The 16,098-nt window shown below is 33.1% G+C and overlaps 2 protein-coding genes across 4 annotated transcripts; both read left to right on the top strand.

Moving 5' to 3' along the window:
* Positions 1–860: 860 nt before the first annotated feature.
* On the top strand, positions 861–7,542 carry LOC134240278 (uncharacterized). 3 transcript variants are annotated; one of them, XM_062722378.1, is made up of 8 exons: positions 4,303–4,539; positions 4,957–5,183; positions 5,308–5,565; positions 5,669–5,795; positions 5,902–6,098; positions 6,244–6,351; positions 6,509–6,628; positions 7,059–7,542. In XM_062722378.1, exons 1-8 carry the CDS (start codon positions 4,428–4,430, stop codon positions 7,356–7,358), a joined length of 1,449 nt encoding a protein of 482 aa, XP_062578362.1. In that variant the 5' UTR covers positions 4,303–4,427; the 3' UTR covers positions 7,359–7,542. The 3 variants fall into 3 exon arrangements, with proteins under 3 accessions (XP_062578361.1, XP_062578360.1, XP_062578362.1); XM_062722377.1 differs by lacking the exons at positions 5,308–5,565; positions 5,669–5,795; positions 5,902–6,098; ... (1 more) ...; positions 6,509–6,628; positions 7,059–7,542 and adding exons at positions 861–1,010; positions 1,596–1,905; positions 2,186–2,278 and having other exon boundaries at positions 2,406–4,539; positions 4,957–5,177; XM_062722376.1 differs by lacking the exons at positions 5,308–5,565; positions 5,669–5,795; positions 5,902–6,098; ... (1 more) ...; positions 6,509–6,628; positions 7,059–7,542 and adding exons at positions 861–1,010; positions 1,596–1,905; positions 2,186–2,278 and having other exon boundaries at positions 2,406–5,020.
* A 2,998-nt stretch (positions 7,543–10,540) lies between these two features.
* On the top strand, positions 10,541–14,342 carry LOC134240248 (cytochrome P450 26A1-like). Its single transcript, XM_062722339.1, has 5 exons — positions 10,541–10,677; positions 11,574–11,748; positions 12,633–13,130; positions 13,320–13,742; positions 13,833–14,342. Exons 1-5 carry the CDS (start codon positions 10,541–10,543, stop codon positions 14,184–14,186), a joined length of 1,587 nt encoding a protein of 528 aa, XP_062578323.1. The 3' UTR covers positions 14,187–14,342.
* Positions 14,343–16,098: the final 1,756 nt, after the last annotated feature.

Below are 16,098 nucleotides of genomic sequence, written 5' to 3'. Positions count from 1 at the left end.
GCCCTGACCACACAGTGACCAATCCACACTGTAAAAAATGCGCTTAGAGTTTAAACGTGTTGTAAACATGTTACAGGCTAAACGTGTTTATTTATGCGTTGAAACCAAAAACACCAATATATAAACATGTTTAAACATCAAACACGTTTAGATTGTCGCCTTTCCCATCCTAAAGTAACCTAAGCGCTACTGTCTAAACACGTTTACAAACTAAACACGTTTAGATAATCGTCACTTCCGTTATATGGTGTTTTTCCATTACGCGCTCTTTCATTCCCGCCAGATGAACACAAAGAACCAAAACAGACTGCAAGACAGTGGATAGACAGGATTGTACTGAATGGAGGTAAACGTTATCTAAGTCATGTCCATCACAGATATTTTTCTATCGTTAATGTTTTTGATTTACTGCCTGTTAAAACTCAAAAGATGTTCAAATTTGAATGTTAAGGCAGAATTGTTTGGTGTTTATAATGCATGTTTTCGAATTGTGTAGCTCTGTCTCCATAGGTGTCGGAACAGGGGGCTTAGCCCCCACTTTTTTTCAAATATAGACAATTTTTATGCATTGAAAACTCGGGTTTACACTTTCTCTGTTGGTTGAGCCCCCCAATTTCAGTTAAACCCCCCCCCCCTCTTCAATTTGCTTCCGACATGTATGTTTTTTGTAAGTGCATTCCAGTTCCCAAATGGTTATTTCAATTTTTTTTTATTGAATGCATTCAAAAAAGTTTAATCATAAGCCTAATTACCTAAACAGGTTGGATATTGATTTGCTATTTTAGTTGTCATCGAGCTCGAGTTCCCATTCCAGTCGGGTTCGGTATTGTTGTAATTTAAATTATGTCAACATCATGTGTTCCACTTTTTCCTCGCAAATTGGTATTGGGGTACGATTTTAGCAAGGATTTTATCCTCATCTACTCGTTAATGATGGAATCATATAAAATTGATAACTATATAGAGGATATTTCTTTCAAATGGGGCATCTATCGGCAATTGTAATGCTTGTATGTTGTTTACAAACATGTATACATAAACTGATAAACTGTTAAACGGATCTGGTGCAATCACTTCAATAACATTTACCATGTTTATTGATTTTTGTACATGTATGGCTTGAATTACCTATACACATATGTTTATGTTTTTTTTTTTTTGGGGGGGGGGGGGGGGGGGGGCTAAATATTACTGTCAATTTTAAATTTGTGACTAAACAGTTACTTCTTGAATGAAATAACAGAAGACTTGTTCTGGCTATCCACATCATAATTGATTGGCAGAGAGTTTATCAGCACAGTGTTAAATTAATAGTTATACTTATCCATGCCTCAAGCAGTAGTAGAAATTAATTATTTCCAAATTGCTAAAAAGGTTTAAACTCATCAAACTGTCTCTATATTTTTATAAAATCCTGAGAATAAATATTTGTTATTATATACAGTACTTGCACCGAAATGGCTAGGTAAATCTACATGAAATTACTAAATAGAGCTATGTTGGGTAATTCTAGCCAATTGCTATGTAGCTAAATATACTGATTATACAAACTGCTCGTGAAGCTAACAAAATATTTTTCTTCATTATTTTAACAGTTTGATGGGAAGACCCAAGGACTTAAGCAAAAAGTTCAGGATTACCATTCAGAAATTCACAATTTTATTATAAATCACAAAGTAACAAAACCACTTCCAAGAGGACAAAGAATTAACATCATTCCACCATCATTAGACCAAGTAAATACAAATAATGTTGAGTTATCAGATGAAGAGAGAGATGATATTGCAGTAAATTTAGTACAAACTTTTCAAGAACTAAGAAATTTGGAGCAAGAGGATGTGTCTTCTTTACTTCATGACACAGTGAACTTTGTGACTTCTTTAAAAGAAAAAGATATTTGTACAAGTATGTTTTCCATTCATGTTTATTATAATAATGAATTCTGTTTAATTATTTGAAAAGTAAATTAAAGTAAATGACTGTCTGTTTGATATATTAATTTCAGTAAGGTATTCTATCACATTTTTAAAATTCTGTATAATAATTATTAATTTATAATTCATTATGTCTATCTTTCAGAATCTCATCTTTGAGTCATTTTTTGTGTTATATTTATTGACTTTATCTCAAAGTTTGTATGCATATAATATCAATGAATATTTTCCAAAGACACTGTCTTTTTTAGGTATGGCTTTGACAGACAAATCCTCAATTGATGAAGTTTATGAATGGCTAATTCGAGCAGGTGTAAGCAGAGAAACAAGTCAGATATTGAAAGGTATGTAAACATTTTTTTTTTTTAAATTGCATGTAATCTGAATTTGTTAGCATATGAAATTAACTATCATTTAGTGAGGAATACTTCTAATCTAACAAACATGTCAAAATTACTAAAATCTTTGTAGGTTAGCAATTTGCATGTGCATGCAGACTGGATACACATAGCAGGAGAAAATGAGTGCAGCATACATGTACAACTGCAGCATGTGTCCATATTATGGAAAAACAAAAGAGGAAATTCTGCAACACCTAGTCCGACGTCATAAGAATGAACCAAAATTTAAAGTTCACTGCAGTAAACCAGGATGTGGTTCCTCATTTAACAAAATTAGAAGTTTCTCTCAACACTTGTACAGAAAACATTCTTCTGACGTATTCAGTGAAATTGAAAGTGATGAAGAAGAAACCACTGAAGAGATGTCTATTACACATGAAGACGTAGATAATGAAGAATTAACCCCTGAACAAAACAAAAAAAGATCAGAAGCTCAATTTCTTTTGAAAATGATTGCAGATCATAATTTATCTCAAAGAGCTATTGAAGACATAATCACTTCAACAAAACTTATGTTGAATGATCAAAGCAATGTGATAAAATCAGAGTTGTCAAAAAAGATTCCTGAAAATATTTTCAATCAGTTGGATTTTAATCAAATAATCAGAGATACTTCCTTTAGTGGTTTGGAGACCCAACACTTAAGAGAAAAGTATTTTCAAGAAGAATTAGGATACATTAAGCCTGTTCCAGTCAAACTTGGTAGTGAATTTATCCAAAAGAGGTTGAAACAAAAATACCGTTTTGTAGAAAAAGAGCATTATGGCTATTTTATTCCTGTATTTCAACAACTTGTTGAATTACTCAAAATGCCAGAGATCAAAGAAGAACTACATAAAGAAACAGAAAACTCTTTTGAAATAAATGACTTTTATGATGGGTCATATTATCAAAAACAATATTTTCAAAATCACAGAAATGCTTTGCTCTTTTGCATTTATTATGATGATTTTGAGATAGTGAACCCAATAGGCTCTCATAAGAAAAAACATAAACTTTCAATATTTTATTGGACTTTATTAAATATCACACCTGAATTTCGCTATAAATCAGCAGCTACTCAGTTGTTAGCAATCGCCAAGGCCACTCACCTGAAAAAATATGGAATGAAGGCCTTGTTTGAAGATTTTATTCACTCCATGCAGGAACTTCACAAAGGGAAAGTCCTTACAATTAATGGGGAAAATTTAACTATATATGGAACATTATACTGTGTTATTGGAGATACACCTGCTGCCCAGTACTTAGGAGGATTCAAAGAAGGTGTGGGAAATGCAGAAAAGCCTTGTAGAGTGTGTGAAGTATCACTTGAAAATATAGACTACAGTTTTTCAGATAGGGTCTCAAAATTACGAAATGAAGAAGAACACAGAGACCGTTGTGAAATACTTAAAGAATTAAAAGGAAAGACTCTGCAGTACTGGTCAAAAAAGTATGGAATTAGCAGACAAAGTGAGTTGCTAGATATTCCAGAATTCGAGGTTACAAAGTGCATTTTACAAGACCCAATGCATGTGCTTCTAGAAGGCATTGTAAAACTTGAATTGCAACTTTTACTAACTTCATTTATAGAGAAGAAGAAATATTTTTCCCTTAGAGATTTAAATGGGATGATAAAAAACTTTTCTTATACTGTTGAAGAGGGAGCTGATAAACCCCAAGTACTAGAAAAGAAAGCACTTGATATAAAAAAAAACTTTCCCATGTCTGCCGTGGAAACGAAAAACTTTATGACTCTTCTTCCATTTATGATAGGAAGTGAAATTGATGAACATGATGAAAACTGGAAAAATTTTATTCGACTTTTGAAGATAACTTTATTAGTGATATCTCCAGTCGCATCAAGCAACACTATAATGTCTCTCAGGCAGCTGATATATTCTCACAACTATAGCTTCAGAAAACTCTACCCTGAAATCCTCTTTACACCAAAGCTTCATTATTTGATACATTTCCCAGATCAGATATTGAAATTTGGTCCAGCCAGAAACCACTGGTGTATGAGAATGGAAGCAAAGCATGGTTTATTCAAAAACAAAAAGTGGAAAAATTTCAAAGATTTACCATTGTCAGTTGCCCTTCATCATCAGCGATGGATGTGTTTGCAACAGTGTGGATCAAATGGAAAGACAGAGGTGTACCTGTATACTGGAGATTCAGTTTCATATGGAGTCGAAAAGCATGTACAGGAGCTTTCAGACACAGTAAGAAACACTCTTCGTATTCATAACCCAGAATTTGAAGCTCAGCAAGTGTTACAATCAAATCAAATTGAAATAAAAGGAATTACATATCGACCTGGTAGTGTGCTTATCGAAGATTATGCTGAAGGAGATATAGCATTTATATTTATTAAACATATGTTTATTTTCAACAACAAAAAATACTTGGAATGTTCCAGACTTGAAATTTTGTATTATGACAGAGGTGTTAATGCATTTGCATGCAAAGTAGTTAGCGAGAATGAAACACTCTGCATATGTACTCAAGATCTAAAGTACAAATGGCCACAGATTATGCATAGCATAAATGGGACTATGTTTATCATGCTTGCCAATGTTGATTTTTGTTGGGATTGAATGTGTTCAACTAGGTACATTCACTACATTGTTAAATTCCAGAAAATGAAGTTGATGGATTTAGTCTATTACACATGGAAGAAAAGGACGTATTTGCAATGTTGCCAACCAAAGTTGGGCCAGCAAGAAAAATTACAGTGCTTCTAAAAGAGATACAAAGTGCAGGTAAAATCAAGGAAAACCAACAAAAATCATCCATTGAAAAAGAAACACCACCAAGGCCTGTCCCAGAAATACCCTTAGATGAGCCTGGAACCTCCAAGACTTCAGTGAGTTTTATGAGGATTTATTTTGTTCTGAAATTTTATTCACCATGTACTGTAAACATAGTAAAAATGTCATATAATATTTTTTTTTTAAAATTAACGTGGTATATTTTAATACATTTTCCAGAATTCGAATCTTGAGACAAAAAATGATTGTCAGGGACCACAACCAGTGGAGATGTATGTCCCAGCTTATTCTCCATTGATAGTCTCTCTGCTTGCTTCTGGAGAAATCATGAAAGAATGGGACAAATTCATAGAGGAAACGGCATACCATGTACTTTCTGTTGGCAATTTTGAGTCAAGAGGACTATATGCAGACTTTGGACGATTGATGACTACCAAATACCCATGTATTGGCCATAAGTCACTTAAGGAGCCCTGGGTTTGTACTTTAATAAATTACACTTATATATGTACTTAGAACTATCTTGTTTAAAATTCCTCTAAGAATAAGGTATAAAAAAAGAATTATTAATTTCTTGTAGACCTTTTTCAATCAGAAATTATCACAGAAGGTTAGAAATATTAGGTGGAGGTGGAATGCAAGGAGTAAGGCCCCCCCTGTGACTGATGCTAAAAGGATGAAGAGAGTTCAAGCTACAGTTTTGGATGGTATGAATTTAATTGTTTCCGTTTGAACAAAAACATTAAAATGATACTGTTAAACACTTCTTTCACATTGTTGTCAATATCAAAAGTTCTGTATCTTATATTATAGAGGATATGAATGTGGATGAGGCTGAAAAGAAACTCTTGCAAGAATTTAAGAAACCAGTGAAAATGATTGATCGGGCATTGGTGGCAAAAGCTCAACGAGCAACATTTCATGTCAGGAGAACCTTCATAGAAAGGAAACACAATGGGAATTGCGGGGACCTGATAAAAAAGTATCCTTTCCTGGGTATTGTGGAGTTTGTAAGTATTTGTTTTTAATATTAAATGTAATATATAAATTATAATACTACCGGTACTTGATCAATAGTAACGCTATCAAAAAAAGTAAATGCTGATTTCTTTAGATTGAAATTTTTCAAGTAAAATAAATTCTAATTTTTTTTAGATTGAAAAAGAGTTCAAATTAATGAAACCAGACCTGCAGAATTATGCAGATCGCTGGCTTGATGTTTTGCAGAAATTAGACGAACTATTGGGGCGATCTGCTGATGAGGTAAACGATGTCATGTACTATGATGACCTTATCTTTTGTTCTCCTTCATTCAGAAATTTTTTGATGTTCACCTTCAACATTTTATACAATTATCATTATTTTGAAATGTTAAGCATCATATATCAGATTTAGAAATTGAACCATTTTTTACTGAAAGGAAGACGACAGGGAAAACGATAGAGAGATTGACGTATTGAACCTTCTGCAAAACCTTGAAGAAAAGATCAAGTGCCAACAAAAGAAGGGGATCAAACAGCCCCTGATTACTGTGTGTAAGGTATATACATTTAGGTTTATTTATACGTATATGCATATACTGTAAATTCCTTATTAAACACAAGGAAATAATTAACGTAATTTCGCGAGAAGCATCACTAGCCAAATAAAATATTAGTTTTAATGTTGCTGAAATCCATGTAAATTCTCATGATCATTCATCCATTCGCAAACACAAACTCTCGCAACTTGACTTTCGTGGTTTGTTAAAGAACCATTTTGTAAAAATAAGTACTTGGGAAAGATAAGGAATGTACAGTATATGTGTGTCAGGGTGTGTATGTGTGTAAGAAATCTTGTATATCTTTACCCTTTGATTATCTGACAATACTTAAGTAATTAGATAAAACCTTTATCCATGTAATTTTTTATTGAAACAGTTTAGGGATTTTTAAATTTATTTGTTGAATTGTATTTTATCTTTTAAACAGAAAAGCGACATGACATTAAAGACCAAAAGAGATGACCCTCCGAGGTTGCTGGTGGTTCAGGATGGACAGAAAAACATCATGAACTGCTTTATCATTGGAGGGGGGTTGGAGATATTGTGTTCAACGGATCTGAAAAAAGCTCTTACTGAGCTTTTGTTCTGCTATTATTCTTGGGACTTGTCGTACCCAAAGTATTTCCAAATTCTTGGGTTTATTCAGTTTTATGTTTTGGACGATAAAGAAAATAAATTTGCAAAGAGTTTCAACTATCTGAAATTCACAAAGGAATTCGATGAGTGACACTCCATTTCATTGACATTCAGTGAATATCCTATGGACTTTGTACATCTGTCAATTTGAATATATCAGACATTATTTTTCTTAAATTACATGTCATTATTTTGTCAAAAAATATTTATAAACTCTGTATTTAGTACAGTCATGTTAGTAAATGGAATGCATCTAACATTATTTTAAAACCTTATTTTCCATATCAAACTTCTTAAAAAATAAAATGTAATATTTCTGCAATTCTTAGTGATTTGTATAGTCATGGCAGTGAAACTGGACAAATTAAAATATTACAAGGATATAATATCAAAATTGAGTGTGTATTTAACATGTTTAAACCCTAAACATGTTTAATTCTCAACATGTTTAATTTCTAAACATGAGTCTTATAACATGTTTAGAAATTAAACACATTTCAAAACATGTTTAGAATTTAAATGTGTTTAGAATTTAAACATGTTAAAAATCTGTCTACATGAATAGTGTTTAGAAAAATGTTTAGATCCTAAACACATTTTTTACAGTGCAGTCACACTGTTTGTTTAATTGGTCAGGATTAGAGAGGGTCCCCGGGGCGCCATTTTTTTAAGATACAAGATTGACCTTTGCCTGTCCTCGTGGTGAGGTATTGTGTGATTGCATAAACGTAACCCTGCTTTCACCCCTATAGACCTTAAATATCTACAAATATACCTACATATTGGATAAAGGTAAATCAAAGGGGAAACCTTTCACGCTCCAATAAATTTTCAACACGAAAATAGTCATTATAAGTTATTTCCATACAGTATTGAGCGTAAATAAATGAAATAACAAAAACATTTTCTCACAGTTTTTTTCAATAAATAGGTATATTACCAAACTTGTTTTCCTCATTTGCGTCAGCTACATCTTCTTTCCATTGTGAATGTCTCTAAAATTGAATGCAAAATAAGCATGGGAATGATTTGGCATTAATGCCAATGGTCTTACGAAAAGGAGCAATTGATTTGAATCGCTATTTTAACTTTACTTCACGATTTTAATATGTGATTTTATCATGTTTGAATTTGGGTTTCAAAACTAAAAATTAAAAGCATTTTAAAACGTAAGATAGCGATTTTGTAAAATAGATATATTCTTTGAAAAAAAATTGTGCATTGAATACATTGGTCTTATTTGTTTAACATCATTTTAAAATTCTTTTCTAAAAACGGAATTCCATTTAGGACCTGTAAAAAATATTTTTCAATTTAATTGTTAAAGTTTTTAGAACGAATTAAAATTTTTTCCTGTCGATGAATTTGAATAAGAACAAATTGGCATATTCGTTTAAAACGAATATTGTTCATTATAACAAGTAAGTAAGTAAGTATTTTACTATAGTGACTTGTGTATATAATTTTACATTCATTAAAATATATATGTACAACACCCTGTCCATCGGACCTTTAAGTCACTTTTAGCAATATACAATGTCTATACATCGCATGATTTTTCTTTGTTTTATATTATATGCGTTATATATAAAGCTATAGCAGTTTGGGAAATGAGTTAATAAATATTTAAATAAAAACATTTGAAACATTATTATGTAAATTTGAAATTCCAATATTTCTTAGAAAATCCTAGCTGTCCACAGTTTTTATACAGATTACATTTTAAAAGAAAATGAAGTTCATCCCCTACTTCATATAAAAAAAATTTAAAAATCGTTTAATCGAATTCATTTTAAATTCGTTATATTATATAAAGATAAAATTTGTTAAAACAAACTTTAACAAAATGAGTAAAAAAGTATTTTTGATCATTCCTAGCAGGAAAAAAAAAAGAAAGAAAGCTGGCTGAACTTTGGACAAATTAATTTCGAGCTTTACATAATTCACTTTTTGTGAATTGCTGTTTCCTGGTGCATTTTTAAGAAAGAGAAATATATATTATATGAATGTTTAATTTACAAAGTAAATTAAAATTAATTTCAATTAAGAATTGACTGTAACAATACACAGAGCCAGATCGGAGGCTCTAAACGCTTTCTTTGCCATAAATGTCTACAGATCGTGTTAGAAGGTATTAATAAGTCTATCAAGTGAACTAGGGTCATGAACATAATGCCAAAAACTTTCTCTGAACTTTGATTTGCATTTTTGGTAATTTGACGAACTAGCTAACCAAACTTTTTTTCTTGTCTATAGAGGAGAATAAAGTTGCAATTATCCTCAAAGCCAGTCAAAAGGTGTATAAAATTATATTTTTTTTGTATATGAAAATACCCTTTTTTACTCTACATAGTAATAAGAGTTGTTTGCTCATGGTGAAATAGTCGTTTTAGGCTCTGGGATATTATATAATTTTCTTTATATATATAATTCCGAAATGAAATATAATTGTATGATTCTGAACGACGAACGATCAAGCGTTTTAACACATACACCCCCACCCCTCCTCCCGCAATTGTTAACCCTTTCAAGTTTTGGATTATTTCTTTTGATGATAAGATCCATAAATTTTGAAAATAAGTATGACACGTCCTTTAAAAGTATTATGAAGAAAAAATTGTCCAGAGAAACAATATTTGGGTTTTTCTAACCTGATGAATATCATATTCTGGTATTTCACGATACTTGACAGGTTGGAAACGTTTATCTGATTATGTACACACTCAAACCGCCAGGTGTACATTCCGGTGCCTTACTTAGTAAGTACACATTGACATATAAATCCTAGTAAGTGTGACCCCAGCAGTGATGTATATATACTAGTGATAATTGAGGTCAGATCAGATAACGGGAAATGTGAAGGTCAAAGTGGGACACCAATCTTCATTCCACTCTTATTGAACTTATTTATCATTTAACTTGCAATCCATGTTATATTTTTTGTTTATTCTTAAAAATTATGAAATAAATTGAATGAACAATTAAAAGTACTAAGATGTAATCTTTTACTAATTCTCTGCTCATGTGAATTTCTGTTCTTGATTTTTTATATTATAATCGACATCTATATTGAATGGGAAGGTTTGCGATCTTGATACAGAAACCTTGAACTGAAGTGAAACCTGAAATGACCCTACAATACAAACACACTGGGCCCCGTGGGTCCCATGTTACCTCGTTATCAGATAAGCGTGTTTTTATCTGAACTCATTCAAATTTAAATCGATGAGGACCATCAAAGGAATTTTTAACACTCCCCCCTCTCCTGAAAAAATGGCGGGAAAATCATGGATATTAATCACCGTATCAATGAATTGGCGTGGTCAAAAGCTGTCCCTTATTGAGAGGTCAGCAGTTCAGGAAGCGATGGACCGAACCTCAGCAGCAGTGGTCAAGGGGCCTAAAGAGGGGTCGATAAAAATTTTAAACTTTAATTTAGTATATCCAGTTTGCAACGTATATAAGTTTGTGATTTCATGTTCAGTGATGAATAAACTTCAGTAGCATTTTTTTTATTTTCGAATTTTTTCATAGAATTTTTTTTCTTGCTTTAAAAACATGAAAAAAAAAACCCAAAGAGATTGTTCTTTGTTTTAATTACGAAGCAAGGAACATTTTCGTTTAAGATCATTGGGATAAACGCTTAGAAAAATGAATATTAAAACATGGACATGGTATTTTCCAATAAGGAAGCCCGCCCCTGCGGCCTCTCCTAGTCATTGTTTTGACCGAGGTCTCCCTTCCACTGTTATTACGTGGTGCCGATTGTTAAAAGAGCGAACTGGTCGGTCAATTGGTCAGTGTATATAAACGCCTTAGCACTCTGGTAGTAGAACTGTTTTTATCCTTCACCTGAGCGGGCAAGTCATGGAGGCGACTGATTGGCGCTGGGTAAACTCAACCTCCGAGGTTCTATGTCCCACAAATTCAACATGCCGGCTACTGTTGCCCAAAGAAGAAAATTTATCCGAAATAAAGTAAGTAAAAATTTATGTCAAAAAAATATAAACCTTTTTATAAACATGAAAAAAATGTGTTTAACTTCAATAAAATATTTATTTTTAAAAAAAGGCATCATCATTTTATTTTAAATTTGATTGATTCATAAATGGCGTTCATTTTTTTTCTTTCTTTTCTCCCATTTTCCTCATTTCGTAAAAAAATGTTTAAAACTATCATATCTTAATATCCAAAAATGCTTAAATTTCTCAAGAAACGCTTTTTCTTATAATGAATATATGTTTAACGAATGAGATTTTTTTTTTATTCTTTTTTTCAGTTACGTACATATATTCTTAATATTCAGAAGACTAACATACATCGTGTATCCCTCGCTGCTTTCATGGCTTCTAATATTCTTATGCTGCAAATTCTGGAAAATCTACATCTGTTCATCTAAGGACCCTACGTCACACTGCCCTCTACCCCCCGGGGACCTAGGAGTGCCATTCATAGGGGAAACAGTATCATTCTTATTCATGGTAGGTATATTTCCTTCGTTTTATTTTAAAGGTTCTTAATCTCTTAAAAGGTGAAGGTTGTACACAAGTAAAAGAGGCTTTTCATTACGTAAGTTTTAAGGGTATTGAGGGTATGGTATTTAAAGAATTAAAGAAAATTCTTTTCATTCATACCGACATTGTCAGAACCGTGTTGTTTGAATTCCAGAGAGGTGAAAAAGTTACAGGTAATGCTGCTCTTCGATGCTGAGGTCATCAGACGAACCATTGACGTCAAATGTCGCGTTTTTCTAGCTTACGGCAATATTACGTATAAAACGACAAACGACTCAAATGAGCTAATTCACACGCAAAGATTCGGGAAGCAGATTTGTAATTACCTAAAAGAAGTCTATATGATTATTATTAATACATTTTTCAAGTACACAAACATATCGGTTCTAAAAAAAAATCCTTTCAAAAATTTTTCATTTTCTTTCCATTCTTTATCAATATACAATGTTTGATGTATTTGCTTAGCTTCAATAACCACAATGAATTTTATCTGGTATTGAAAATAAGCAAAGAGACGTTTGGTAAATAATACCCACCGTGGTCACTGATAAAAATTACGCAAGTTTTTCCTCAGGTGCACATGACCCAGAAATCGACAGGTTTGAGGACAAGATTTAGAGTACATGTATATAAATTGACATCAATGTCTTCAACATAAACAGAAATGCTCAAAGCACATAAACAATACGAGTATGTTCCACTGAAATAATCTACAAACTATTTTATATATATAAATACTAGTATATATCTTTATATTTCTAATTCAAGTGCTTTTTTCAACCGTTGATTAATTAAAATAATAAAAATATCTTTTTACTTTAATGTTGTTCATTGTTTGACAAATTTTACAGGGAAGACGATTTTTTGACAAAAGACGAGAAAAACATGGCCGTGTTTTCAAGACACACATTCTTGGAAAACCAACGGTTAGAATCATAGGAGCTGCAAATGCACGGAAAGTCCTTATGAGTGAAAACTCTCTTGTGGAGTCACAATGGCCAAGAAGCATACAGATGCTGCTAGGAGAAGGCAGTCTTACGCTGGCATCGGGCAGAGTCCACACGATTCGCAAAAGAGCCATCCTCCGAGCGTTCACTTACGATGCCTTGAGCGGCTATGCCGTTTTGACACAAACAATTATTAGAAAGTATATCAACAATTGGTGCTGCGAGGAAAATATTTTGGGATATAAGGAATTTAGAAGTTTGGCTTTCGAACTCTCCTGTCAAGTTCTACTTGGATTTGAAATGAACAAAGAGGAACATGGCCGCCTCTTGGGTGCGTTCGAGACCTTCATGTCTAGTCTCTTCAGCATACCGATTCGAATACCCGGGCTAGGACTGGACAAGGTAAAATTTGTCAAATAACACACTGCTAATTTAAAGCGCATTTTTTTTTCGAATGGGTTTTAGATATGTATCATTTTGTAAATTTTAAATTTACTCGGGAAAGGTAAATTCATAGTATAACATGATACAAGTATATATGCACATAATTGTACATGTTTACATTTCAAATTTTTTTTATATATATTACAGGGAATGAAAGCTCGAGAAACCATGCTACAAAAAATTGAAGAGATCATATTACAGAAACAAAATGGTGGGACCGATACAAGATCGACGGACGCATTGAGTCTTATGATGGGAATTGAAGGAAAAGAAAAGTTGGAGATCGAAGAAGCAAAGAATGTCGCATTAGAATTGATGTTTGCAGGCCACGAGACAACATCAAGCGCCGCTAGCACGTTGGTTCTCAATTTAGCAAGAAACCCTGAAGTCCTGTTCAAGATCACCGAAGAGCTTGCCTTGAATGGCTTGCTGGATAACAGAAATTCTGCGTTAGATCTTGGACGAATTAACAAATTAAAGTACGTAAGAAATGTGGTGAAGGAAGGCCTGCGAATATCCCCACCAATCGGAGGAGGTTACAGAAAAGCTCTTCAAACACTCGAGATAGAGGTAAATTGAACCTGCCATTTTTCTTCCCATTTTTTTCATAATTTCAATAGTTATAGGAATTATCTTTTTTCACTTTTGTTATTTTTCCAGGGTTATCAAATACCAAAAGGATGGAGTATCGTGTACAGCATACGAGATTCTCATGAAACCAGTCCTCTCATCGACAAACCGGAAGTATTCAACCCCGACAGATGGTCCTCTCTTCAAATCGATGACCGTGAACATTTCTTTCCTTTTGGAGGAGGTAAAAAAGGCTGTGCTGGAAAAGAGTTTGCACTGCTTATGCTGAAAGTATTCGTTATCGAAATTTGTCGAAGTTCTTGTTGGCATGTTAAGAACGTAAATCCCAAAATAAAATACTTGCCAGTGCCACACCCGTCAGACGATTTGCCAATGGTATTTCAGAGACTAAACCAAAACCGCGATAGAGCTGCTACGGTCTAAAATCAATCGGGTATCTGTTGAAGTAGTTTGAGCGCCAGAAACACACGCACACACACACACCTCAAGCAATTAAGTCCGATTATCAGTATATTTATATATGAACTGTTTTACTGTGGCGGGTGCGATATCAGTGAGGCAAAATTTTATGAACTTGTTGAAGCATTTTTAATACTCATTTCTGTGTGTATGTTCTTTTTTACATGTGAAATCCAGACCTCTGTCACAATCTACCTCAGTTTTGTAGGACAATGATCTAGTTTACATGTAGTTCTTTGTACGATATTATTGTGTATGTGTTACCGGTTAAGCTGCTCAGGTTTTTATAATATTTTGTAATATATGCAATTTTGTTTTAGATTAAAGGAAATAAAATTTTACTACAAATTGGCGCCGTCATATTTTAGCTCTTCCTGCATTGATATTATCACAGAAAATATGTAACAGCCTTGAAGTGCTTATGTGACATATACTCAGAACCAGGAACAAGTATTTCTCTTTTCTACGACATATTCTGAAGTTGATCGATTTGATAGAGGTGTATTGTGTATCGGATACCTGAATGTTCTTTTAATCTGAAAAAGTGTCTTTGTTGACCTTAGAAAGAACACTATTTTATCGAAGTTTGTCTTTATACATTATTACCTACCAATTTACAACTTGGTAGGCTTATTAATTCATTGGCGTCGGAAGCTATTTGAAAGTGGGGGGGCTAAGTGTAAAAAAAAATTTTTGTACCTTCAAAAAAACCTTCCAAAAAAAAAAAAGGAAATGTCTAGTTCCCAAACATGAAAATCCTATTTCGTGGGGGAGGGGGGGAGGTTCGAACTCCAGTACCAAAAGTGGGGGGGGGCTAAACCTACGAAGATATGTTCAATGTCTATACTAAGTATATATTTGGAAAAAAAGTGGGGGGGGGGCTAAGCCCCCCCCCCCCCCCTAGCCCCTCCGGTTCCGACGCCTATGGAATTATACCTTATCAAATTACGAACAGCACAGTATAACTTGTGGTGATTTTAATGACCTCTTCCCAGATTTTTTTTTAAACGGGTACCCTAAATACGATGAAGGTAAATCAAAATACTGTTGCAAATATATCTTTTTTGCCTAATTCGTGAAATAATAACATTTATTCAAAAGTTAACACGAGATTGGTTAATATACTGAGTTTATAAAATACTCAAACTAATGATGAAACAAATTTCGATTTTATGGGGTACAAATATCAATTCTTCTAGGACCGTATCGAAGAAATTCAAAGTACATTGAATCACATTGAAACGCATAATATATGAATATTGTTGCACGGAAAGATTTCAATTTAAAGCTTCATTTCGAGACTTTTTTTTTATTAAAAGAGTTATCCTTCATGTCTGAGGATCGGATATCCTTAAGGGGTTAACATTTTTAAAAGGTCAAAAGTATAAGCTTCATACATTAAGTTGTTTTAAAACTTTAAGTTGTAATTGAATTTGCAATTTGTAATTCTTGCGGTTTTAAATCTGTTGATTGAAAACTCAGCGAATACAGATATAACGCTCATATTTTACATATTACTTGAGAGTCACATTAAAATCATATAATGCCTTAATAAATTCTTTCTGAATTTCTCTACAGTGTATTTAACCCCACCCGCCTAAATTTGGAGGAAAAAATTTAAGGAGGAGTCAGTTATAAGTACCTTCTCCTTGATTTATTCTTTGATAGCCGTATCATTACACATGTCTAAAATGGTCGGTCAGATTTACAAAAAGCAGGAAGAGCATCAATGGAATGGTGTTGACCAGGGCGTCCCCTGGGGATGGGACCCGTATTGAAATGTCCATAATGGTCAAGCGAAGTCAAAAGGTCAACGCTGTTGATTAACTGAAACGGTATGCCATGCAGAGTGTAACCAAATTTTATACATTGTATG

Source organism: Saccostrea cucullata, unplaced genomic scaffold, assembly GCF_032062105.1.
Source record: "Saccostrea cucullata isolate Sc308-1 unplaced genomic scaffold, CSIRO_AGI_Scuc_v1 ctg43, whole genome shotgun sequence".
In the NCBI taxonomy this organism is placed as follows: Eukaryota; Metazoa; Mollusca; class Bivalvia; order Ostreida; family Ostreidae; genus Saccostrea; species Saccostrea cuccullata.
Note: the sequence above shows the minus strand (reverse complement) of the source record. Positions and strands in the feature narration are given on the sequence as shown.

Excerpts from the sequence above, each read along its gene's own strand:
- LOC134240278 (XM_062722376.1), top strand. The coding sequence starts at position 2,455 with ATGAGTGCAGCATACATGTACAACTGCAGCATGTGTCCATATTATGGA.
- LOC134240248 (XM_062722339.1), top strand. The coding sequence starts at position 10,541 with ATGGCGGGAAAATCATGGATATTAATCACCGTATCAATGAATTGGCGT. Across the intron at positions 10,678-11,573 it reads GTCAAGGGGCCTAAAGAGGG|AAGACTAACATACATCGTGT; the intron begins GTCGATAAAAAT and ends CTTAATATTCAG. Across the intron at positions 13,743-13,832 it reads TTCAAACACTCGAGATAGAG|GGTTATCAAATACCAAAAGG; the intron begins GTAAATTGAACC and ends TTATTTTTCCAG.